Source organism: Dryobates pubescens, chromosome 32, assembly GCF_014839835.1.
Source record: "Dryobates pubescens isolate bDryPub1 chromosome 32, bDryPub1.pri, whole genome shotgun sequence".
NCBI classification, from domain to species: Eukaryota; Metazoa; Chordata; class Aves; order Piciformes; family Picidae; genus Dryobates; species Dryobates pubescens.
In genome coordinates, this window is record NC_071643.1 from 8,866,413 (window position 1) to 8,891,182 (window position 24,770).

The 24,770-nt window shown below is 42.1% G+C and overlaps 1 protein-coding gene across 1 annotated transcript in view; it reads left to right on the top strand.

Moving 5' to 3' along the window:
- Window positions 1-24,770, top strand: part of CUL3 (cullin 3) — a 50,996-nt gene that overhangs the window by 1,951 nt on the left and 24,275 nt on the right. Inside the window, exons 2-3 of the mRNA XM_009897588.2 lie at window positions 19,592-19,789; window positions 23,134-23,247. Of these exons, the coding sequence (XP_009895890.1) occupies window positions 19,592-19,789; window positions 23,134-23,247 (312 nt within the window). The remainder of the gene's footprint in view (window positions 1-19,591; window positions 19,790-23,133; window positions 23,248-24,770) is intronic.

Sequence of the window (24,770 nt, forward strand, 5' to 3'; positions counted from 1 at the left end):
AAAGGCAGAGTTAACAATGGAATACACTTTGTGGTTTACTTTTTTCACCACATAAGTGAGTATGGGGGGTGAGGAATGCTGGTGCAGAGCCCTCTCATACCTGAAATTAAACCTTGCCATCAAGTGTTTTACTTCATGAAACTTTCTGCCAGTGTTGTTCTTCTTTTCAGTTGCTTAAAGAGTATCTGGGTTAAAATTTAAAAATAAAGTTGATTTATCTTCTCAAAATAATTCAGTAAGTAAATAGACATCATTAAATGCTTGGTGACACCTGCCAGCAGTTTTTCAGGTGTTCCCTTTGTTTTGATTCCCTCTTCTATGAGATTTTGTTCACAATCCTGTTGATGAAGTGTTTATAGGAAGGAAGCATGTACTTGGCTGAGAAATTTGGAGGGATTTCTTTCATAACTGCAGGAGGATTGAGCTGAAGTTTAACATGAACTCTTGACACGAATTTTGGGGAGGCCTAAGTGGTTGCATGGCTTCATCAGTGCAAGCAGTGGCAGTGCCCTTAGCAGGATTATTCCTGTCAATGAAGCTGTATTTGGGTGTGGGATGGAGTCTATATTTAGTAAGTGTACTATTTGTACCTCAGCTACTGATCTGCACTCTTTCATATCAAATTTGGTGGCTCTCCTATTCAGCTTTGAATTCAGAGTGCTTCCAGAGGTGACTTTGTAGACTGCTTCCATTTGTCTTCCTATTGATCATCTTTCCACAGCAGGTCTACCTGATTTAGCTTAGTTTGCCTCTTGCATGAAGGGAGCTACTTACTATTATCATAGAATCACAGAGTGGTTTGGGTTGGAAGGGACCTTGAAGATCGTCTAGATCCAACCTGCTGCAATGGGCAGGAACGCCTTCTACTAGAGCAGCTTGCTCAAGGCCCCATCCAACCTGCCTTTGAACACTTCCAGGCTGGAGCCTCCAAAACATCTTTGGGCAACCTGTTCCGGTGCCTCACTACCCTCCATGGGGAAGAATTTCTTCCTAATGTCTCATCTAAATCCAGCTTCTTCCAGTTTGAAAACATTGTTCCTCATTCTGTCACTACATAGCTTTGTAACTGGTTGTTCTCCAGCTATCTTGCAAGCCTTCAAATCCTGAAAGGCTGCTAGAAGGTGTCCCCAGATCCTTCTCTTCTCCAGGCTGAGCAACCCCAACTCTGTCAGCCTGTATTACAGGAGAGGTGCCCCAGTCCTCAAGGCCCTCCTCTGGATCATCTGTCTTTCCTCTTTATGTTAAGCTAGAGAGAAAGAAATTGTAAAGGCTCTTAGGATGTGGCAATATGATAGTTTGTTTTATAATATTTTTGTTACTTAGTGTATTGTTTTATTTTACAGTAGCTAAAGAAAAGGATAAATAGTAATTTTCAAAATACTACCTCTCCCAAGTTGTTGTTTTTAATGCCTACCTAGAAACTGACGAGCAATTGACCAAACTAGTTGAAAACTCCTGGTGTTGTTCCTAGCGATATGAAGAGCTTGAATTAATTTTGTTATGTATTCCTTCTTTATTTCTTGTAATTGGTAATGGATTATCTGTTATCCATTAATATTTGCTGGCTCCTGGCATGTGCTCTGATGTGCTTCTTCATAGCTCAAGGACAGTGACACTGAGTACGTGGTGTACTGTTTTGTTGAAGTGGCTGTAGAGTAATCAAAAGTAATGGAAGAAAACAGTTTTCTATACAATTAACTGATTTTTCTGTTCACAGTATGGAAAAAAACCAACATTTTCTTAATTTAAAATCTAACTGAAAAGTTTTCTTCTTGGGCTTGACTTAAAGACAGGGATAATCTTTACACTGTTTTCATTTGAGACTTCAGATTTGGGATTTGGTGTTTTTTTTTAATGTAGAAAGAATCACAGAAGTAAATTTTGGTGACAGTTTACTCCCTATTAACTATAACAAAGTGTTGAGGTTAAGCTTGTGCAGCGAAGTCACTTAGTGTAGCACCATTGTGCTGGGCTCAGTAACCACGTGTGGTACTTTTAACACCACTTCAGTCTCTCGCTGTTCTGTAATTGTGTAAAATCTATCCAGGGAGTATGCAGAGCAGCATGAGAGGTAAAGCAAAAAGAGGAATAGTCAAAGAGGGTTTGGGAGAGTGTAGGCTCTTTTTTCTTAAGCAGTCATTGAACTTTGTTGTTTCACGTTCACACGGTGCAGCAAAGAGGAATATGTTATGGTTGGGCACTAAACAAAATGTTGAGTAATAGTCCATGATGTAAGTTGGACACAGCTTGTAAGTATTTTATTGTATGTTTTGAATTACTAGTTTTTTTGCTGAACACAATTTATGCTTTATGTGAAAATGCAGGTTTGATGCTCCTACAACACCAGAATTAATGGCATCTGTTTTACAGAAGTGTTTGAGGTTATTTCCTTCCCTTGCCAGATTCAAAGTACTCTCAAGATCTCAAACTGATACTCACTGCTTACCTCTCAGTGAACCCATTACCTCTGGCCAAAGAAACACTTTGGAACAAACTTATAGAGCAAATCTTAATTTTAAGTTCATGTAGTTGATCAGTGAAAAGTGGTGCCAAAACCTGCTAGAATTATGCTTAAAACAGTGAGAGATTTGTTGTCTGTAATGAAGATCTAGCACATCTAAATTGTGTTTCCTGGAGGTGTGACTGTTCAGTTCATGGAAAATAGGACCTTCAAATGTGTTTTGATGGAAAAGTGGCACAAAGTGAAAAAAATCATAGCCTCATGGAATGGTTTGGGTTGGAAAGGAGCAGATTGCTCAAGGCTTATCCATCCTGCCTTTGAACGCTTCCAGGCTTGGAGCCTCCACAGCTTCTCTGGGCAACCTGTTCCAGTACATCACCGCTCTCCTCCCAGTTTGAAGTCATTACCCCTTGTCCTGTTACTACATGCCTTTATAAAAATGCATATTTCTTACTGAAATAAACAGTGAATGAGAGTTCAGAAAATGCTTGGAGAATTCATATTCAGGATTTATTCAAGCAACATTAAGCTGTGTTGAATGAATTTTGAGCAAGAGCTCATCCTTCAGTCCATGTGCTATGTCACTTACCACCATAAAATTGGTTGGACAGATCTTTCTGAAAAACAGCATGACCCCAACGTAGGTTTTTTGGTTTGATGTTTATAGTGTGTGCAGGGGCTGGGTATTTGGGGTTTGAGTCCTTTTAGGTTTGGGGGTTTTTATCTGCAGGCCTCTTTTTCGTCTCTAGAGCAATACTACCAAATAGTGTTTTGCCAGTTCTCAGAACTATTCTGGTGTATTATATCATTGCATTATGAATTCTGAAAAGCATTTAGAGAGATCCTACACATGATGAGTCCTTCAAGAATGTATGTGTGTGTATGTGTATAAGCTTCACTGACTCATTTGAAATACTTGTGCCCGAGAAAATTCTCATTTCATCCAGTCTTGTGCATTTGGGACCTGTGTTTGGGTCACAACATATGGCATTGCTCCAGCTTTGGGGAAGAGTGGCTGAAAAGCTGCCTGGTCTCATTGGCCTGAACAGCATCCTGGCCTCAGTCAGGACTAGTGTGACCAGCAGAGCTGGGGCAGTGATTTTTTTCCCTCTGTACTTGGCACTGATGAAACCACACCTCAAATAGTGCATTCAGTTTTGGACCCTTCACTTTAAGACAGAAATGAAGGTGCTGGAGCACATCTAGAGAAGGGCAGTGAAGCTGGTGAAGGGTCAAGAGCATAAGTCTTGTGAGGGAGCAACTAGGGAACTGGGATTGTTTAGTCTGTAGAAAAGGAGGCTAAGGGGAGATCACCTTGCTCTCTACAACTCCTTAAAAGGAGGTTGGTCTCTTCTCCCTAGTGACGAGTGATAGGATGAGAGGAAATGGCCTCAAGTTGCACAAGGGGAAGTTTAGTTTGAATATTAGAAAAAAACTTATTTGCTGAAAGAATGGTTGAACCCTGGAACAGGCTGCCCAGGAAAGTGGTGGCATTATCATCTCTGGGAGTGTCCAAAAAGCATGCAGATACGATGCTGAGGGACAAGGTTTAGTGGTGACTTGGCAGTGCAGTGTTAAACAGTTGAACTCAATCATCTTGGAGGTCTTTTCCAAGTTTTGTGATACTATGAGTCTGAAAAGGCCTTTTGGTTCTTTAAACCCTGTTTAGCAATAGATGCTACAACTTCACCAAAGATATGTAAACTTACAAGTAAATCACTTCAGCCCTTCATGCAAAAGTATTTTCATTCCCATTGCATCTTTCTTTCCAGATCTAGCAGCCTCTTCTTTTAGGCTTTGTGTCAGCAGGTGTTTTGTTTTCCTCAGGAAATACCAACTGCTTCTGTGGTATGTGTTGAATCTTGCAGAATTGATGTAAGTTGAAATGAGGTTTGTTAAATATCTGCTTCAATCCTTAATGTGTCAATCTATTGATTCAAGAAGTTGAGGTAGCTTGTGTGCCTTACTTGAGCATCTTGCAGTACATACAAAACATGGCGAACAGTGATTCTCCCACATTGCTCTGCTAGGACCACCTGGACTGGTGTGTCCAGCTCTGGTGCCTTCAACACAAGAAGTTCATAGACCTGATGGAACATGTCCGGAGGATGGCCATGAAAATGATCAAGGGTCTGAAACACCTCTCCTACAAGGGCAGGCTGAAGGAGCTGAGGTTGTTCAGCCTGGAGAAGACTCTCGGGAGACCTAACAAGGGCCTTCCAGTAGCTGAAGGGGGCCTATGGGAAGACTGGGAGGGGACTGTTTACAAAGGCCTGTAGTGATATGATGAGGGGCAAAGCTTTTAAATTAGAGAAGAGCAGATTCAGATTGGATGTTAGGAGGAAGTTCTTTACACTGAGAGCAGTGGAACACTGGAACAGGTTGCCCAGGGAGGTGGTTAAGGCCCTATTCTTGGAGATATTCAAGGTCAGGCTTGACAGGGCTTTGAGGAACCTGATCCAGTGGAGGATGTCCCTGCTGACTGCAGGGGGGTTGGACTAGATGACCTTTGGAGGTCCCTTCAGACCCAAACCATTCTTTAATTCATTCTATAAAATCTTCTCAATGTTGGATTCTGTGAGTACTGTGAGTATTTCTGCTGTGGCTTAGAACCCTTAAAGCATGTGTAGAGCTGTGTTGGTGAAAGAATGGAGAGGCAGGGGGGCAGGATGGAAGTAGAACTGGAGGATAGTTTACTGCAAACTCTTTCAGCTCCGATTAAAATAATTTAAACCCATGTGCAAGACTACCTGGTTAACATATGTTCTGCATGGTTGATTTTATGAGTCTTGATTTCTTTGAATTCTCAAACATAATTAAAAGTGTGTCTTGGCTATTAACCCATAGGTGTGCACAGTAATAATAAGTTACTATTCACAGCTAAAATTGTTAGGTTTAAAACCTAGAAGTAAAACAACTCAGGATAAAAAAACCAAAACCAACGAACCACCAAAACCACTGTTTATCATCTTCAAAGGAAAAAGGTGTATTGCTGTGAATTACAGAAAAATACTTGCTGTTTACTGGAAAGTTAATTGTATGAAAGCCTTCCAGTTCTCACAGATCTTTTTATGAAATGCTGTAAGTAAATGGAATGCCCCAATACTACAGTTAGAATTTCTAAGTGGTGAATGATCAGCAGGATCAAAGAGGTGATACTCCCCCTCTACCACACTCTTGTGAAACCCCTCCTGGAGTACTGTGTCCAGGTCTGGACTCCCCAACACAAAAAGGACATGGAACTGTTAAAGGGGCACTTTGAGGGCTGGAGCACCTCTCATATGAATTCAGGATGAGAGTATAGGATTTGTTCAGCCTGGAGAACAGAAGGCTCTGGAGAGAACTTAAAGCAACCTTCGAGGATTGGAAGGCAGCCTACAGGATGGCTGGAAAGGGACTTCTTGCAAAGGTATATGGTGACAGGATGAGGGTAATGGCTTCAAACTGCAAGAAGCTGGATTTAGGTGAGACATGAGGAAGAAATTCTTGCCCATGAAGGTGGTGAGGTACTGGAATAGAGTGCCCAGAGAAGCTGTGGAGGCTTCATGCCAGGAGGAGTTGAAAGGCAGGTTGGAAGGGAACTTGAGCAAGCTGTCTAGTCGAAAGTGTTCCTACCCATGGCAAGGGAGTTAGAACTAGGTGGTCTTCAAGATGCCTTCCAGCCCAAATCATTCTAGGATTCTATGATAATACACTAATTCCAGAGTTGATTTGTGAGTAGCTGTAGGTGGGGTTTGTTTGGCTGTTTTTTTAACACCGTGTACATACTGATCTTTCAGTTGTGGTCTAGCCCAGTTCATTAGCGTTCATTCCCAAGTTCGGTCACTGCTTGGGGTTCGGTTGCAAAGCTTTTTTTTTTCCTCTTGTTGATCAGGCCTCAAGGTTCTGAGCAATCATTATCCAGTTGGTCTGAGTGTTGACTAAATGTGTGCATGGCATTGGAAAGGGTATTGTGGTTTATGAATCTTGCCTATATTTGTGATTTACTTGATTTTTCTGTGGAAAACTATAAATGCAGTAACATCACCAGCAGTCTCTTAAGAGTTGTTGGTTTCTTCAAGTGCTTAGGTAGATTTCTCTACCCCCTCATTCTTCTGTTGTAAGCAGTGCATTATTACACAGGAATTACTGTTTTTCCCTAGTAGTAGTAGGTAAAAGGGCTTTAAGAGTTGTTCTAAAACTGGTGAAAACTTTTTGGTATTCTATGTGGGGAGTCAATAAGTAAGAAACCCATTTTCTCACAGAAAATTACTACAATTTCTCAATGCTTCTTTGTTCTCTTCTGAGCAGCTCTACAGAGCCTAAGTCCCAACATTTCTCAGAATTTCTCATATATTCTGAAGTCTTTGGGCCTCGGCTGCAGGACAAGTAGGCTCAGTGCAGATGATCTAAATTTTCATCCCCATGACTGTGCCTGAAAATGTCTGTATTTGGTGAAAACATTTTGTGATAGACTGGGACAGATTTTCTACAGATGGTTTGCTTGATTCCATTCATAAAATGCACAATGATTCTGTTAAGAGTCCAAAATGGGTTCTTGACCTTGTGTGGATGATTGCTGGATGTTATCTTTGGTTTCTAGTAGCTGCATATGTGGAAAACCAGCTCTTGAGAAGAAGTGAACTCCTACTTCACATTCAGAGGCGGGTTTTGTGAAAACAAGGAGGAGGAAAGCACTGTAGTAGAACACTACAGCATGGCTGTTCTAATTCCCATATAATTATTTCATTTTTCTGAAGTTCAGTTAAAGCCAGTAGGATTTTTAAATTGCTGATAGCTCTTCTGTGAAGGAGCAATCAGTAGAAGGAAATGCTGTTAGATGGCTTAAGAAAAGAACTTCCATACTGCACTTAGGGAAAGAAAAAAGTGCATTTAATGCCTGAGTACACCAAGGAAGACAGAATTGCAATAAATGCTTCTTTGGATGATGCTTGCTGTGGAGTTGCCTTGATTCTTTAATGAGTTGTGCATAAAATAAGTGTTTGAGGGCTGAAACTGCTTTGCTTGTAGTTCAAATAAGGAGTAATAGCATGTAAAATGTACACTTAACTCACTTTGTTTATGGTCGCGGATAAGGTGCATTTATGCCTGTTTTTGGTTTCATATTAATGAGAATAATGGTAAGACAATGATTTAAGTCATGCATGTGAAATGAAATAGGAGTAGCTTAAACTCATAACATTAATTTCTTAGGCTCCATATACTCTTGAGTAAAGGCTGAGTGTGGCTGTTCCTTCTTGTATGTGGAGAATCCTTATTGAAAGACTTTCTTTTGACTTCCATGCTATGGTTTTTAAAGCGCTGATAGCATCTGAGCAGACCTATTTTGATATTCCATACATGGATATAACTTCATGTATAGCTCTGGATTATTTTTTTTTTTCTTGTCCTGCTTTGTTTCAGTGATAGTTTTGTTCTTCCAGGCCCTGCAGATCTGTGCATCTGGTCATGGTGTGTGCTCTGTAAGGGGCAAAAATCCCCTAGAGAAAGGTGATGGTCAGCATGCAAGTAGTATTGATTATCTGTAGTCATTTATTACATGTATCTTCTTTCTTCTCCCTGAAGTAAGCTAAGAAATTATCCTCTGTTGGCCTCTGTCTACTATAAGATGTTATAATTTATTTACTATACAAGTTCTGGGATTGTGCCATTTTCCTTACAGAGGAGCTGCCATGGAATCATTAAAGTTGAAAAAGACCTCCATGATCAAGCCCAGCCCTTAACATAGCACTGCCAAGTCTGAGATGTAAACCACGTCCCTTAGTGCCACATCTTCATGCTTTTTTGAACAGTTCCAGGAACGATGATCCCACCACTTCCCTGGGCAGCATGTGTCAGGACTTAACCACTCTTTCAGTAAATTTTATTTTTCCTAATATCCAGCCTTTGTGCAACTTGAGGCCTCTCTTGTCCTGTTGCTTGTTACCTGGGAGAAGAGACTGACAGCTTTCTCCAGCTTCCTTTTAAGGGAGTTGTAGACATTGAGAAGGTCATCCTTTACTCCAGGCTAAACAAGCTCAGTTCCCTCAGCTGCTCCTCACAAGACTTGTGCTCTCTTCATCAACTTTGTTGCTCTTTGGACCTGCTTCAGTTCCCCAGTGTCCTTGTAGTCAGTGGTGAGGGACCCAAAACTGAACCCACCATTTGAGGTGTGGCCTCACCAGTGCCAAGTACAGGGGGACAATTCCTGTCCTACTCTTGCTGGTCACACTAGGGCTGATTTAGGCCAGGATGCTTTTGGTCATCTTGGCCACCTGGGTACACTGCCTCCAAAGCCTTTAAAGGCCACTCTAATGTGTCCCTTCTTCCTTCATCCCCCCCCAAATCATCCACTGGATTCCTTGGTTTTGAAATGGCTCAGGAAAGGTATCTACAATCTGTATAAAACAGTGTATATGTCACACATCTCCTCTTGATGTAGTGTTCTTTTTTGGACAGTTGTAAAATATTGACCAGCTTGTAGGTTAATGGAAAAAAGCCAGAAATAATTCCTGTGGGATTTGCATTGAAGTTGTGTGGGCAAGGAGTAAGCCATTTGTGGTTCGGGGAAGCTTTCTGGATCCTGATCATCCAGGCTGGGAAGTTAATGAGCTAATGGATTTTTTTTGTCTCTTGGAGGGATGATACCCCTGAGGAGAGCCTGTGCCTTCAAGGATTGGGTGTGCAGGACTGCATTGCTTTTTCCCTCACAGTTCTGAACTGAAGCATGCAGCACCTATATTTTTCTTTAAAACATTATCATTTTGATGTAATACAAATCATCAATACAAAATATTTGCCAAAAAGCCCCTTGAATTTACCTCATATTAGATTAATGAAATTTATTTCTACTTTGTAGTGTTTGGATGATGATCTTAAAACTAACAAGCATGATCACCAAACAAATCCAAATCTTACGCTATTTTGGCTTGGGTTTCTGTTGCTGTAGAGTTAGGCATGATACGAATAACAGGCTGGCTTTACTAGTGCTGCTTCTGCAGACAGTGAACTCTTGTCACTGTGGCAGTTGCAAGACTGCCTACTTCATGTTACCTGGAGTGCTTCAGACCCACAGATGGCTTTTAAAAGGAGATGAATGGAGTTAGGGATCCAAAGTCCACTGAAATTCAATAGTTGCAGAAATTTTTAGTCTTTGGGTAAATCTTACTAGGTTATAGGTAAGCAAACAACTTTCTGCTCTTAAGTCTTTAGTAAATTGGCAGTAACTGCAGCGGAAGAGGAATGAGCCACCTTCCTTCTGCTCCAGTGTAAGAGATGGCATGTGGCTGTTACCTCATGTAAGCTGCTTTGAGGAGTGTTGCAGCTGAGCCCTGTGGTGTTTGCTCATAGTCACGGAGGCCTCAGATTGTGAAAAGCACGCCTTTGTTTTTTCTGAGGTTGTTACTGAAGTAGAATGCTAAACAACTTGAATAAAATATGTAGGATTTGACCCTTTGTTGTAAATGGGGAAAGTCATGTCCAGTGGTTGATCAAATGCTGTGCCACTCTTTCCACTGCCTGTCATTTCACCTTTGACAAGAGCCCGTTTGACAGCTACAGACACTGCTGATCTCTAGGATGTGCAGAACTACCTGTCCCCCCTGCACCTTCTAGACCTCCAGAGTCCTGCTGACAGATGAAAGGGATGATTCACTCCCAGAAATTCAGGTCCTCTTTATTCCATTTCTGCTGTTCAAATTAGGTTCAAGTATTTTCTTTTAACACCCAGCTTTGTTTAGGAGAGAAACCTTCAAGCTATTGTATTTATTTGAGAAACACAGTTCCTGCTGTTACACAAACCTTTCAGAATCTTTTTTTCCTTAGCTTTAATTTGAGGACAGTTGTGCTAGGATTGCTGCTTCTAAAGCGAGTCAGGAGGACTCCAAGCTTTTCATTAGTCTTCAAAATATTGATACTATTTTTTGTTCTTCTGTGTGAAAGGGAGTAGGCAGATTTTTGGTGTCAGATTGTGTTTATTCCTGCTTTGTTTGGAATGGACTTTTTTGACTTGATATAGTCTCTTTTTTTCTTTCCCTCCTGCCCCCAATTTGCTTCTTAAATAACCACTACAGCTACTGAAATAAGCCTAAAACTTATTTCATGTCAGAAAATGCTTCTGCTACTTTGCAAAGCTAAAAGATTTTCTGAAGTGTGCACTTAGGAGCTAGACCAGCTCTAGCAGTTTCCAGATGAGTAAGAGAAGTCTCAGAAGTATAGACAGTTCTTTTCTACCAGTGTTAGGTTGAAGTGTCTTAGGAAATAAGTAGTTTCATTATAGTTGCTTTATAATCCTCCTCCATTTTCAGGCACTATGGTAATGAGCATTGTAGAAATGTCATTGAATGTTTTTAAAAGAACCTTAGTTAATAGTACAGGCAATGTCACTATTTTGGCTGTATAAGCACTTTCGTTCTGTAGCACTGACAACTATCTTTTGAACTAGAACTTCCTATATTTAGCCTCTTAACCAATTCAGTTCTGGGAGTTAGAACAAAACCAGTTGTTATATTTTAAATGCAACTTTTTTTTTTCCAATGTTTCATGTCATGATGGTGGGTGAAAAGCTGGACATGAGCCAACACTGTGCTCACAGCCCAGAAGCTAACCATATACTGGGTTCCATTCCCAGCAGTGTGGACAGCATGTTGAGGGAGGGGATTCTGCTCTGGTATACTTTGCTCTGGTGAGACCTCACCTGCAATGCTGTCCCCAGCTCTGGAGACTGCAGCACAGAAGAGACATGGACCTCTTAGAGGAGGTCAAGAGGAGGCCACAATAATGATCTGAGGTCTGGAAGCCCTCTGCTGTGAGGACAGACTGAGAGAGTTGGGGTTGTTCAGCCTGGGGAAGAGGAGGCTCCAGAGAGACCATAGTGTGGCCTTTCAGTACTGAAAGGGGCCTGTAAGAAAGATTGTGACAGGACAACGGGTGATGGAAGAGGAGAGATTTTTAGACTAGATAGAAGGAACAAATGTTTTACATGGAGTGTGGTAAGGCTCTATTCCAGGTTGCCCAGAGAGGTGGTAGATGCCCCATTCCTAGAAACATTCCAGCTCAGGTTGTTTGGGACACTGAGCAACATGATTTAGTTGAAGATGTCCCTGCTGACTGCAGGGTTATTGGCCTAGATGACCTTTAAAGGTCCCTTTCAACTTAGAGCAGTATGTGATCCTGTGACAGATGGGCAGAAGCTTGCAGCATGGCAGGAGAAGATTTACTCATTCACAGATAATGGCTTTTGATACTTGAAAAAGCATTTCTATTTGTCTGCAGGTGCTGGGGTAGGATAACTTTTTTACAAGTGAATTTTTATATTTTTTTAATTAAATAAGGGTTCTGCTATTCTCTTTGGGCAAAGTGTGCAAGTCTACAATGAAGTCCCTAGTGTATTCCCTAGCATCTTTGAAAGTTTACTTTAAAAAGAAGTTATATTGGGCTGTTTTCTTTGTTATTCCTCCAGCAACCAACATTCTCAGTCCCTTCTGACTACAGCAGGAGCTTGGGTCTTGTGGAAAATACAGAAGACAGATGAGTGTACAAGAGACAGAGTTAAGCTTTGTATAAGTGATTGTACATACAGTATTTACTGACTTTGATTATCTTTGTGGTTTTACTTAAACTTCCTGATACAGAATCTTAAACTGTTGTGTGGTAATCAATATATACCAGTGAGAGAATGAAAAATGAGGCTGGTGAACTATCATTCATTTTTTATTGACCCACTCAGAAAAGTAATATTCTGCTGTTATCTGTATTCATGAGAGTTCTCTTTTAATCTTTATTAATGGGAGTGACTGTTTGAAGGTGCATTGTGTACACTGAGCATCATAAATTGTGAGTTGAACCCTACGTTCAAGTTTTTAGACAGCATGATGTAGTTTCTGGACTATACTCAACTGACCTGCAGGAGAGGAAAAAGATGGATAAGGCTTGACCATGAACTTAAATGTGTTGTGCAGGAGCCTGCAGCTCTAATGGGAAACTGAAGATAATTGCCAAATTGAAGAGTCTCAGGGGTGTTAGAGAGTAGGGAATACACATGCAGTTTGGAATTAAATAGGTGCTGTTCCATACTGCGCTTCTGATGTTTGTTACTGACTAAATGTTTTGCCGTTTAGAGTTGGGAGATGCTGTGGTACAATTCTGTGAACGACTGTTGACCTTAGTCTTTGTGTATATGATGCATTCTTAGAGTTGCTTAGTAGTAGTTAAAAACACTATGAGTGAGTGTTGGGAAAGTATGTGAGGGTCAGTAAATGGAAAGGATGTCTGTGCCCACAGAATCACCACTGTGTAATTTGGGGGGGGGGGGGGGGGGGGGAGAAGAAGAAATTGTATCAATTACAAATTGAAATCTAGAATGAGGTATATTGGCAGCTCAGAATTAGTCTCATTCTTCTGTGTTGGTTCCTGAACTATGAAGAGGAGTCTCTTATCTCTCTTTAAATCTGCTCAGTCTCCCTAAACCTGTCAAAACTGTTGCTGCAATGTGACATTTTCTGTGGTTTAAACTCCTCATATAGGCTCTGAAATTGCTACTCAGAAGTGACGTTCCTGTCAGGTCTTCCTGTAACACAGAGCATGTCACCTCTTGAGAGGAAGAGCAGCTCTTCTTCCTGGGCTTTAGGTTTACTAGAAAAGGAAGTTCTTGCAGGATATTACAATTTGCTGTAAAGCTTATCAAAACTGACCAACCAAACCCCTTCTTGAAGCCCCCCACCCCAGAGTGGCCCTTGTTTTGTAACGAAAGTAGCAGTGCTCTGAGACAGTCAGTGCCTGGGAGGTAGGCCCAATCTGTCAGTCACTATGCAGGAGGTACAATCCCAGCTTTTAAGGAACAATCACTTTTTAATCTGCTTACCTTTCCTGTTCCATGCTGGCAGGGCAACTTTTTATTGCTAGAGAACCCATTAAAGCAAGGTGGGGAAGGAGAAGGTTTTGCCTAAAATCCTGCAGCTCTTGGGTGTTTCAATGACTTAATTGCACATTTTGCTTGCTTTGGCTGAGTAAAGCCTGACAGAGCTGGGAAGGAAAGGTGGAGATTGTGATCCCTGCATTTCCACTACTGTCTTGAGTATTGTCACGGAGCACTGGCTGTTCTACAGAGGCTTGAGTCTTTTTCACGGGCAGACTTTATGGCCTCTATAGGATTACTCTCAGCATGGGCTCCTTGGCTCATCTGAGCCTGGAATGTAGCACGGTGGAGGCCATGAATATTCCTTGCAGGAGGAATGTGGAGTTTAGTGTAGAGATTGCCCACCTAAACAAGGGTAAGGCTTTAGTGTCAAGGGCTGAGTGAGGAACAAAAATAGTGTCAATATTTAATGTTGTAAATGATAACAGTGTTATCCATTAACGCTCCTGTGAAGGCAGGAGAGGTTGTTCAGCCTGGAGTAAAGAAGGCTCCAGGGAGACCTTAAAACAGCCTTCCAGTGTTTGAAGGAGGCCTGCAGGATTGCTGGAGAAAGACTTGTTAGAAAGGCATGCAGTGACAGGACTAGGGGCAATGGCTTTAAACTACAAGCTTGATTTAGATTAGATGTTAGGAAGAAATTCTTCCCCATGGTGAGGCAGTGGAACAGGTTGTTCAGAGAAGTTGTGGAGCCTTCAACCCTGGAAGTGTTCAAAGGCAGGTTGGATGGGGCCTTGAGCAACCTGTTCTAGTAAGAGTTGTTCCTGCCTGTGGCAGGAGGTTGGAACTAGATGATCCTTACAGTCACTTCCAACCCAAACCATTTTGTGATAACTGGCAGATACCAGAAGCAAACAACAGGCAGAGATTTCCCCTCCACTACAAACACTCTCTGAGAGAGGTGCAGTTCCAATCCAAACCATTCCACGATTCTGTGATGATAGTGTGGTTAAGTATTCTCCAGCACTCCTAGGAGGTATAGGTAATACTGGATTGTCACCTCCAGTTGTTGTTGCAGGTCACTTGGGAAGAGAAGCCTAGTTATTAGGACTAGTTTCGCTAGCACATTCTTGTGACCTCCCTGTAACTCTTACAGCAGAATGTAGTAGTAGCCAAGATGGAGAACAGCCACAGGTCAAGGTGTCCTTTCTTAATGCTCCTTCTGTTAGCTTCTAGTTGTGTTCTGAATGTGTCCACCTATTCAGATAACACTGCTGAGGAAATGTGAGCCTGGTAGTTTTGGTTGTGTGGAATGTAGTTTATATTTGTGTGTTATGGAGTTGTTTGCTTCTTGACATACTGATGTTTGCCGTACAGTATGGTGCTGCCAGTGTATCTCTTTCAGATGTGCTCCTTGCTAGGCAAGGATGAAGACCTCAGAATTCAGAGAAGTCTGAATGTTGGGCTCTTCGTTTGTCATTAACAGGAGTACGTTTGATCTGTTCTGCAGCAGAAGAATATCATTCCATTTAATGTGCCACTTCTCAGAGATGTTCTTGGAGCAAACACTAGACAATGCAGCTGTCATTTTAAATTCTCGTCTTTTAAATTAACAGTGTTGGAAGGGTTTATAAAATTTCAAGTAGTAATGAGGTTCTGAGGCACAAAATGTACTGCTCTTGCCCTTTCCTGGATAACCTCAGCCAGGCTTCATCCACAATGAAGGATGTAGGCTAAGGGTGTAGAGTTACTGCATGACAGACTGTTTAATACCATCTTGATGAATGGTTTGACTTGAAATTGAAGTGAAGGCTTGGTTTTGACAGGTCCTGTGGGTCAGGAACCCTGTGGTGGCAGGTTTAGCTGGCATCAGTCAGCCCTTGCTCATTTTGTCTGCTGAGGGATAGGAAATGGGGGAGTGAGGACAGGCTGCAATTACCAGGTGTAAATGTTTACTCCTGGAGCTGCTTACTAACTTTAATCGTCACTCCACCATGTGCAGCCCAAGATACCATTAACCTTCTTTGCCTCAAGGGCCCATTGGCATGTTGTCAATTTGATGTCTACTGAGAGCCCTGGGTTCTTTTTTGTCCAGCTCCTTTCCAGCATATATTAATGCACGGGATTGTTCCTGCCCAGGAATAGGATCATAGACTCATGAAATGGTTTGGGTTGGAGGATACCTTTAAAGGTCACCTCCTCCATCTCCCCTGCAGTGAGCGGGAACATCTTCAACTAGATGCAGTTGTGCACAGCTGTGTCCAGCATGACCTGGAATGTTTCCAGGCATGGGGCTTCTACCACCTCTGTGGACTGTTCCACTTGCCTTTTAATGACATGGCTAGAAAGGAGATGACAATATTTTGTATGAAATGACATAGTCATACCAAAACTACTGGAGTTAGTTGCTTGTCCCTTTTATTTAAGGACTGCTGCTGAAGTTACTGTCTGTATTGTTAGCTTCTAGGAGACTTCTAGTGTTAGCTTTGGGATTATTAGTGGCTTTACTGCTGGTATCACACTCTTCAGGTGATAATGGAGATTGCTGGAAGTTATTTTTTACTTAGTCTGGGGTGTTTTAGTAGAACAGACCAATGTTGTTGAAGAAGGGTTTGCACATATGCGATTCTGCACTGTGGCAGTACTGTGGAATAAAGGACCTTTGAAGTCCTCCACTGACATTGCTTTTTGTGTGAGATGAGTGCACTTTCATGTGCACTGATATTTTAGTCTAATTTCCTCAATATGTAGTGCTGCTCCACTTGGAGTTCAGATGTTTGTGTTCAAGTTGCATTTTTAAGTCACTGGCGTTTGCGCAGCAGTTGGTGGAAGTTTTCCAACTAGCAGCTTCTTATAAACAGCTGTCTCTCCTGCCAGTAACAGACTTGAGCTCTGTCCCATTCCCCAAGAAAGGTAATGTTCAGATCCACTGGAGTGTGCTAATGCATCTCTTCCCTTTGGACACTGGCTTCTTACTATCTTGGCAAATCTGCCTGTAAACACTGCTGCTATCACTGGGGTTTTGCTTCTGCAAGTTTTTCTGAACCTGGGTGTTTGTTTTTTTTCAAAGCACCCAGAGCAGAATCCCAGCATAATGGCAGTTGGTAGGGACCTCCAGAGATCATATATCTAAAGTCTCTGCTGAAGCAGGGTCACCCACAGCAGGCTGCCCAGGATTGCAGTGTCCACCCTTTAGATACTAAGGATTTAGATTTAATGTAGCTTCAGCTTAAATCTGCAAGAATAGGAGGTGCGAGCAAGACAGCTGTATTTCAGCTGTGTACTTCACTTGTGAAATACAGCCATTGAAAGGGATATGGGAATGAACATGGAAGAACATTGTGGCTCTGATCCTGTACACGTCGAAGTGGATCCCTTACAGACTTTATTGATAAGGATCTGGAGGGTTGAATAAATCTGTGCTGTTGCGTCAGACTGGAGGATCAGGATCACAGTTCTCTGGTGGTGGTTTTACAGATGCTTTTGTACAGAAGCCTGAAAAATTCCCAAACATTCCAATACCATCACAACCTTATTTATTGCTTAAGTTGTTGGGAATTTTTAAACGTCTGACAAGCCTGACGCAAGGAAGGGGGATGAAAAGGGATGAACCTGAATGAAATGATTCCAGGATGCAATTCTTACATAAGATTGAGGAGCATGATGCAGGAAGACCTCTTCTGTTCACAAGCCAAACAACTGTGTTCAGCAGTGGGGAGGAAATAATAAATTCTTGCTAAATCTTTACTGCAGTGACTTTTGCTGTCTGATGGAGTGGATTTATTTGAAGTATTAGGAGGCTTTGCTATGTCAGAAAACACCCCTGCAAGCAAGACAGATCTGTTTTGGAAGACAGTGCTCTTCTCATTTCATAGCCTAGAACTTCAGCAAACTTCTTCCCCATAAAATCTCACAGAAATTAATCTGAAGTCAGTAGGGGAATAAGAAGCTGCACAGAGAGGCAGAGTCCTTCATGCATAATCTTAAAAGGTAAAAAAAATGATTTATAGTAGTTCTGTACATTTATCCTAAGGATGTATGTACTCTAAAATGACCTTTTATGGATCTTGTGCTTTCAGAGTAGGTCATGGTGCATCAAGTAAGTGGCAGAAAGCTCTGTATTTGTGTTTATATTCAGGGATGTAACAGTCATTTTTTTTAATCCAAATGCTATAAAAAACAAACAAACCAGAAAAGTAGAAGACTCCAAACAGTTTGCTTTTAGCTTTTCTTGAGCAGGTCTGAATTTCTGGATGTGGTGCTTATCTGAAACCTACAGAAATGTTTACCGGCAGAGCAGCCAAAAACCAGCAGTGTTGTAACACCTCTTCAAACTAACACGTGGGGATTTGCCATTTTTACACCTATTCTTTGTTGTTGTTTCAGTGTGTGAGCAGTTAAGTTGCAGTTGAGCTAAAAAGGTCATGTTGGCTGGGAGATTTTTTAATTAGTGAGGAGAGAAAATGGCATTGACAAGTACTGGTTTGAGTCTGTGCTTTGTTTGAAAACAAAACGTAGGGGTGTTTTGTTTTTATTTGAAGGCAAACTGGAAAGCTTTTACTTGGAATGATGTCTGCAGTTCTAAATACTTGCCTTCATTGTCAGTGTTTGTGAAATTGCTTGTTCAGGAAGGCTTTAGAAAAGAGTTTCCCTGAATGAAGAGGCTCTAATGTAGCAAATGCAAATTAGAAAGAAAATAAATGACCTTTCAATATTATACCTGGCAGAATAAGCAAAAAAGCAGGGAGGGGGACAACATTCACACAGAATCCCATCATGTTATTAGGGGTTGGAAGGGATCTCTGAGGATCACTTAGTCCAACCTCTGCTGCTAAAGTCACCCAGAGCAGGTTGTCCAGGATTGCAGTGCCCAGGTAGGTTTGGAGTCTCTCCAGAGGGAACTTGACGATGGAGATGGGTGTCAAGTGGTGTCCCTTTAGGGGTCTGTACTGGGGCCAGTGCTGTTCAGTGTCTTCATCAATGATACCAACAGTGAGAATAAATGCACCCTCAGCAAATCTGTAGATGATGCAAAACTAAATGGTGTGGTTGATAAGACTGAAGGATCAGATGCCATCCAGAGGGACCTGGACAGGCTGGAGAGGAGCGCTGAGGAGAATCTCATGAGGTTCAATAAGGCAAAGTGCAAGATCCGGTTACCCAAGGATGAGGAAGCCTCGCCTCTGGAAGTTTTTAAGGCCAGGCTGGATGTGGCTCTGAGCAACCTGATCTAGTGTGAGGGGTCCCTGCCCATGGCACGGGGTTTGGAACTTGATGATCCTTGAGGTCCCTTCCAACCCTAACAATTCTATGATCCTGCCCGTGGGTCAGGGCAATCCTCAATATCCATACATTCTGGGATATGATGAAATTAAGATACCGGGTGGATGGGAGTCTGAAGTGAGCCAACAATGGGAACTTGCAGCCCAAAGGGTCAGTGGCATCCTAGGCTGCATCAAAAGAAGTATGGGCAGCAGGTCAAGAAAGGTGATTCTGCCACTTTGCTCTACTGAGACCTCACCTCAAGTACCATGTCTAGCTCTGGGGCCTCTATAAGATGAGAAATGTGAAATGGGTCCTCTGGACCCACAAAGATGACCAGAGGGCTGGAGCTGCTCTTCTGTGAAGCCAGAGTGAAAGAATTGGGACTGTTCAGGCTGGAGAAGAGAAGGCTCTGAGGAGACCTTATAACTGCATTTCAGTATCTGAAGGAGGGCCTACAGGAAGGCTGGGGAAGGACTGTTAGAAGGGCTTGTAGTGATAGGATGAGGGGCAGTGGTTTGAAACTGGAGCAGAGCAGCTTTAGTTTGGACATCAGGAGGATGTTCTTTACAATGGGAGTGGTAAAATACTAGAACAGGTTGAGCCCCTGTCACTGGAGGTATTCAAGACTGGGCTCAGTGTGGCCCTGGGCAGCCTGATCTAGTTAGAGGTGTCCCTGCTCACTGCAGGGGGTTTGGACAAGATGACCTTTGAGGGTCCCTTCCAAGCCAATGCAGTCTGAATCTACGGATAGAGGAGGAGGGAAGAGACTCGTACCTCCCACAGAGGCTCTGGAGTTTGGTTCTGGGGATTTGCAGCTCTGAAGGAGAAAAGTATTAAGCATTTGTAAATGATAATTATTCCTTGAACTAGTTTCCTAAATACTGTTTGTCTTGTGATGAATTTGAGAAACGTTGTGATAACGAAATTGACAGCATGCCGTGGAAGCAATTACTGCTCCTGGACTTACAACTCCTGAAGATGACTTCCTTTAGTGATCTTTCTTCATTCTGAACAAGACTCTCTTATTTTCACAGATGACTATGGACGAGAAATATGTGAACAGCATTTGGGATCTTCTGAAGAATGCAATCCAGGAGATACAGCGGAAGAACAACAGTGGTCTGAGCTTCGAGGAGCTGTACAGGAACGCCTATACGATGGTATTGCATAAACACGGTGAGAAACTCTACACTGGACTACGAGAAGTGGTCACTGAGCATCTAATAAACAAGGTATGCAATTTTGTGACTTAAAATTGATGAGTCCTCCATGACAGAATTCAAGAGAGCTATTTAGATGATACTATATTATGTTGCTACATTTCCTTTTGTTGAAATGGTGTTGTGACCTCAACATGGTAGCTTAGAGCTGACATCAAATTTAAGTGACTTAACGTTCCAGATAGTATTTACGTTACTGATGGAGGACAGACCATAGGAAACATGCGAGTGTGTAACAGGAGCAACTTTAGCTGAAGGATAAGTGGTCAGAATCTTTTTGAAGGTGATTTTGTGACCCTTTGGTGGCATTTTGTGCCTTTCTCAGAATAGATGCTGGGTTCTTTTCCAGGCAGTTTTCTCTTTTGTGGCACAGAAGTACAAATAGAAGAACCTGTTTGTTATGGGGTAACTAATTCGCAAGTTAATGGGAGTTGTGCTAGGATTACACTCTTTAAAGAGGCAGTAGGCAAAAGCAGCAGCTCAGCAGCAACAAAAGTCCTCAGGAGTCTGCATTCCATCATTTCAACCATTTTAAAACCATGTAAGTTGGTCAAAATGATAGGCATAGCTTCTTATTTCTGTAGATGTGTGTATGAGAAAAGGGCTCTTCACATCTTGTGTAAAACCATAGAGCCACCTATTTGTGAGGCAAAATTAGATTTGATTGATAGGTGTAATTTAAAAAAAGGTGACACTCAAGTTTTATGAGTCCAGATGATATTTTGTCATAAGTGAATCCTAAGTCTGGGGAAGACGCTTTACTTCTTGCAGTGACTGGGTAGAGGCCGTGTATTTGTTCAGATGTTTCTGCTAGCACTCTCCTGCAGTGATCAGGGTTGTATTCAAAACCCTGTGGCCAGCACGAGTAGGGAGAGGTGATCACCCCCTGTACTCAGCACTGGTGAAACCATACCCTGAGTACTGTGTTCAGTTCTGGGCCCCTCCCTACAGGAAGGATATTGAGGTGCTGGAGCTTGTCCAGAGAAGGGTAACAAGGCTGGTGAAGGGCCTGAAGGATATGGCCTATGAAGGAGCATTTGAGAGAGCTGGGGTTATTCAATTTGGAGAGAAGGGGGCTGAGGGGCATGTCTAATCTGGGGGTTATAAAGGTACTGGCTATCATGATGTTGCAGAGAAGATAGGAATCTTCTACAGGGAGTTGGAAATTATTTCCATAACATCTATGAAATAGGGAGGAAGAACAAGAGGAGTAATGTAAGAGGCTAATTAGTGAGCTTTAGGGTGTACTTTAAGCATGGCTGGCAATGTCCGAAGGGTTACCTGCCTTTATCTTTAGCTAATGATGTTTTCAGATGATCTTGGGCAAGTCTGCAGTTAGGGAAGGCAAAAGGAGGTGAGGGAATGGCCGGGAAGTAAATGCAATTCAGAATCATCACTATTCTTAAGTGTATTTTTCTTTCAGCTGAGGAGTAGCAGCTGCAGGAGTGAATGGCTGCTTCTGGTAAAGCCACAGTTTCTCTCTTAGTGTGAGTCTAAGATTTTAGACGCTATTGGACTCCTCGGACTTTTGTGTAAGGTGAAGAAACTCTGTAATAAGTTGTGAGACCTTGAGGCCTTAGCTCAGAAAGTACCTTTCTAAACTGCTGCTCCCACAGAAGGTTCTGGCTGTCCTTACAGTAGTGGAAATTACATAATTGAGCTATTTGTGCTGCTGCGTCAGCCCAGGCACTGTAAGAGAGAAAATACTAGGCCATAAGTTTGCTTTGTGTACACTTGGAGAGTTATTTAAAGGTACTGATAGCTTGTGCCAACAAACTATTTTAAGAGATTGACAGGGGAAAGTGCTACATTTCCTGAAGAGCTATATATCCAGTATAAAACAGAAGTTGAGCCTGAAATTATATGCAAGATTTCAAAAGCAGTGTGGCCAGCAGGTTGAAGGAGGGGACTCTACCCCTCTGCTCTGGTGAGACCCCACCTACAATGCAGTGTCCAGCTCTGGAGTCCTCGGCACAGGAGAGTCGTGGACCTGTTGGAGCAGGTCCAGAGGAGGCCACAGAAATTGGTCTGAGGCCTGAAACCCCTCTGCTGTGAGGACAGGTGGAACGAGTTGAGTTTGTTCAGTTTGGAGAAGAGAAGCCTTCGGGAGACCTAAAAGCAGCCTTCCAGGATTTGGAGGGGGCTGGCAGGATAGCTGGAGAGGAACCTATTACAAAGCTATGTAGTGACAGAATGAGGAGTAATAGTTTCAAAGTGGGAGTAGCTGGATTTAGATAAGATATTAAGAAGAAGTTCATTCCCATTCTGTGATTCTATGATTCTATCCTTGAAAATACTAGAAGACCTTATGTAGATTATGAAGCTGCTAGTTTTATTTTTGAAGCTTCATGTCAACAGTCCTTTTAGGCTGGAAATTCCTGCTAAGATTTGTCACAGAAGTGACTACAAGCTCAGCTAATTCAAAGTAGCATCCTGCTGATAAGTCTTTGAGATTGGAATACTCTTAGGCTTTGGAAGAACAGCAGCTGTGTCTCTGAAGGGCTTCCTTGTCCATGGAAGAGTGTGGATATCCAGGGTTTTCTTTTAATACAGGTCATTTATACCACCAAAGTGATTTGGCTGTGCCTTTGCAAGCCTGTTTTGTGCATTACAGTAGTCCTGCTGTGATGTTCTAGTGGTCACAGCCCCTGCAAGGAGTGTGTTCACCACTTGGTAACTAGACAGCTGCTGTAAGTATTTGTGTTTGTAGCAAATAAAAGAACAGCTTCCAAAACCTGTCTGCAGCTTAAAATAAACCTGGGAGAATGTAATTGAGATACTTCACAGAGAGACTCTTAGAGTGGTTTTGTTGTCCAGCACCCATTCCTGGATTTAGAGCACGTTTCCAGAGAACCATATGGAGCAGAAGTGGCACAGACCAGAGCCTTCTGTGTCTGCTTGGAAGCAAGTTTACCTGGTGGCAAACGCTTCCTGTGCTACCAGTTGGCATGTGATGTGGCACTGCCTCAGGGCAGCCTTCCGGGATTTGAAGGGGACCTACAGGATAGCTGGAGAGGAACTTTTTGCAAAGGTATGTAGTGATAGGACAAGGAGTGAGGGCTTTAAACTGGAAGAAGCTTGCTTGAGGTTAGACATTAGGAAGAATTTCTTCCCCGTGAGCGTGATGAGGCACTGGAACAAGTTGCCCAGAGAAGTTATGGAGGCTGAAGGGTGTAGTAGCTGCCCTATGCCTGGAAACATTCCAGGTCAAGTTGTTTGGGGCTCTGAGCACCCTGATATAGCTGAAGATGTCCAGCCCCTCTGCTGGTCCCTTTGAACCCACACCATTCTGTGACTGTTATTTAGATGATGCTGGAGAAACTGACTTAGGACTATGTATTCCTTTTCTATTTCAGGTGCGAGATGATGTGTTGAACTCCTTGAACAACAACTTCCTACAAACACTAAATCAAGCATGGAATGATCATCAAACAGCGATGGTGATGATTAGAGACATTCTGATGTATATGGTGGGTATTCTGTTTTTCCCATGTGTTAATGCAGTAAATAGCCTTTTTACAAATCTAAATAAATGAGCTGGAGGGGTGAAAAGCAAGGCATGCTTGCAAGCCTTCTTCCCAAGACTACTGTCTGTCCCTTGTTTTGAGTTCTCTGTTTGCTTACAAGACTGTTAGGGGTGGGAGGGAAATTATAAGTGCATTCTCCTTTCAGGATATCTCATTGCCACCTGAAAAATGGTTGAATTTTGCAATTGTTACAAAGCTAGTCAGGTCCCTTCTGGCATGCTGTAAATGTTACTTGCATGCTTTGGTTCCTGTAGGGTTAGTTTCTGGCCGTGGAAAGCATGGTGGTATAAAGCCTCTTCAGATTTCTGGTGGAGTTATTCTTTAAGGGTTTGAAAAGGATAACTTAGGTGCAGTCTGCATCCTCGAATACTAAATATTAATTGAATCCTCTGCTGTTCATATAGAGCTTGGGTACAAGATTAAGCAGCATATGTGGATGAGTGTGTGATCCTTGGTTGCATGGTTGTAATTTTAACAGAAAAAAGCATTTGTTACTGGAGGGCAGACAGAAGAGGCCTTTTCTGGAGATGGAACACCTGACACTTTCATGTCTGGACTGTGTTATGCTTTAGGTAGTTGGTATATGTTTACACTTCACGGTGTGATTGGCATGCTCTGAGGAGCATTTCCAGGGTCAGGGGGATCAATCACCTCTCTGGCCAATCTGAAATTCGTCCATAGATTCTAGTCAAAGGTTTTAACTTCAGAAGGAAAAGTGTTAAGGCACTGTGGATTTTCTTATAGAAAGTCTTTTCTTTCCAAACTATCATACTGAAGATATGACTTGATGTGGTATTAAACAGTGAGAGAGAGATGATGGTAGTGCTCTTTTCTCCCCTTTTTCTATCTTTTTTCTTTATTTTTAAGAGCTTGTAGCTATTCAAAATCTCATGCTACAAAACTAAACCTGTTTGTGTTGGTGGTGAAGAAATCTGACTTTGTTAATAAGCTGCTAGAAGAATTGGGAGTAATTATTATAGGCACATAGCTTAATTTCTTATTATGTTGGTTTAAATGGATTTATTTGTTTTCATGTTGAGTTTTCTGTGGGTTTTTTTTTAGGTTTCATTTTGGGTAATGTCTTTCATTTCTTTAAGTTGGGAAAAGACCATGTATCCACAGATACAGGGCTGGATAAAATACAGAATTAACCAGGTTGGAAGAGACCTTTGAGATCATGCCTTCAGTGACACAGCTGCGTATCCCATCTTCCCAAAAGAAAAATGAGACTATTTTGAGGATGGTCTATGAAAAATCTTGGAATCTCTAATCTGCTTGTGAAGGACAAACACTAATTGCTGTTAGTTGGGTGAATTCAGTAGTGATCTACCCAAGCTGGTAGTGAATGTTAAGAAAGGTTAGAAGATGGAATCCAGAGCTTTCTAGGGGAGTAGCTGTTGTGTTTTAGCCCAATACTGAGTATTGTTTCGGTGCTGGATGCTCGGAGGTGGTCAGGATGGGTAATT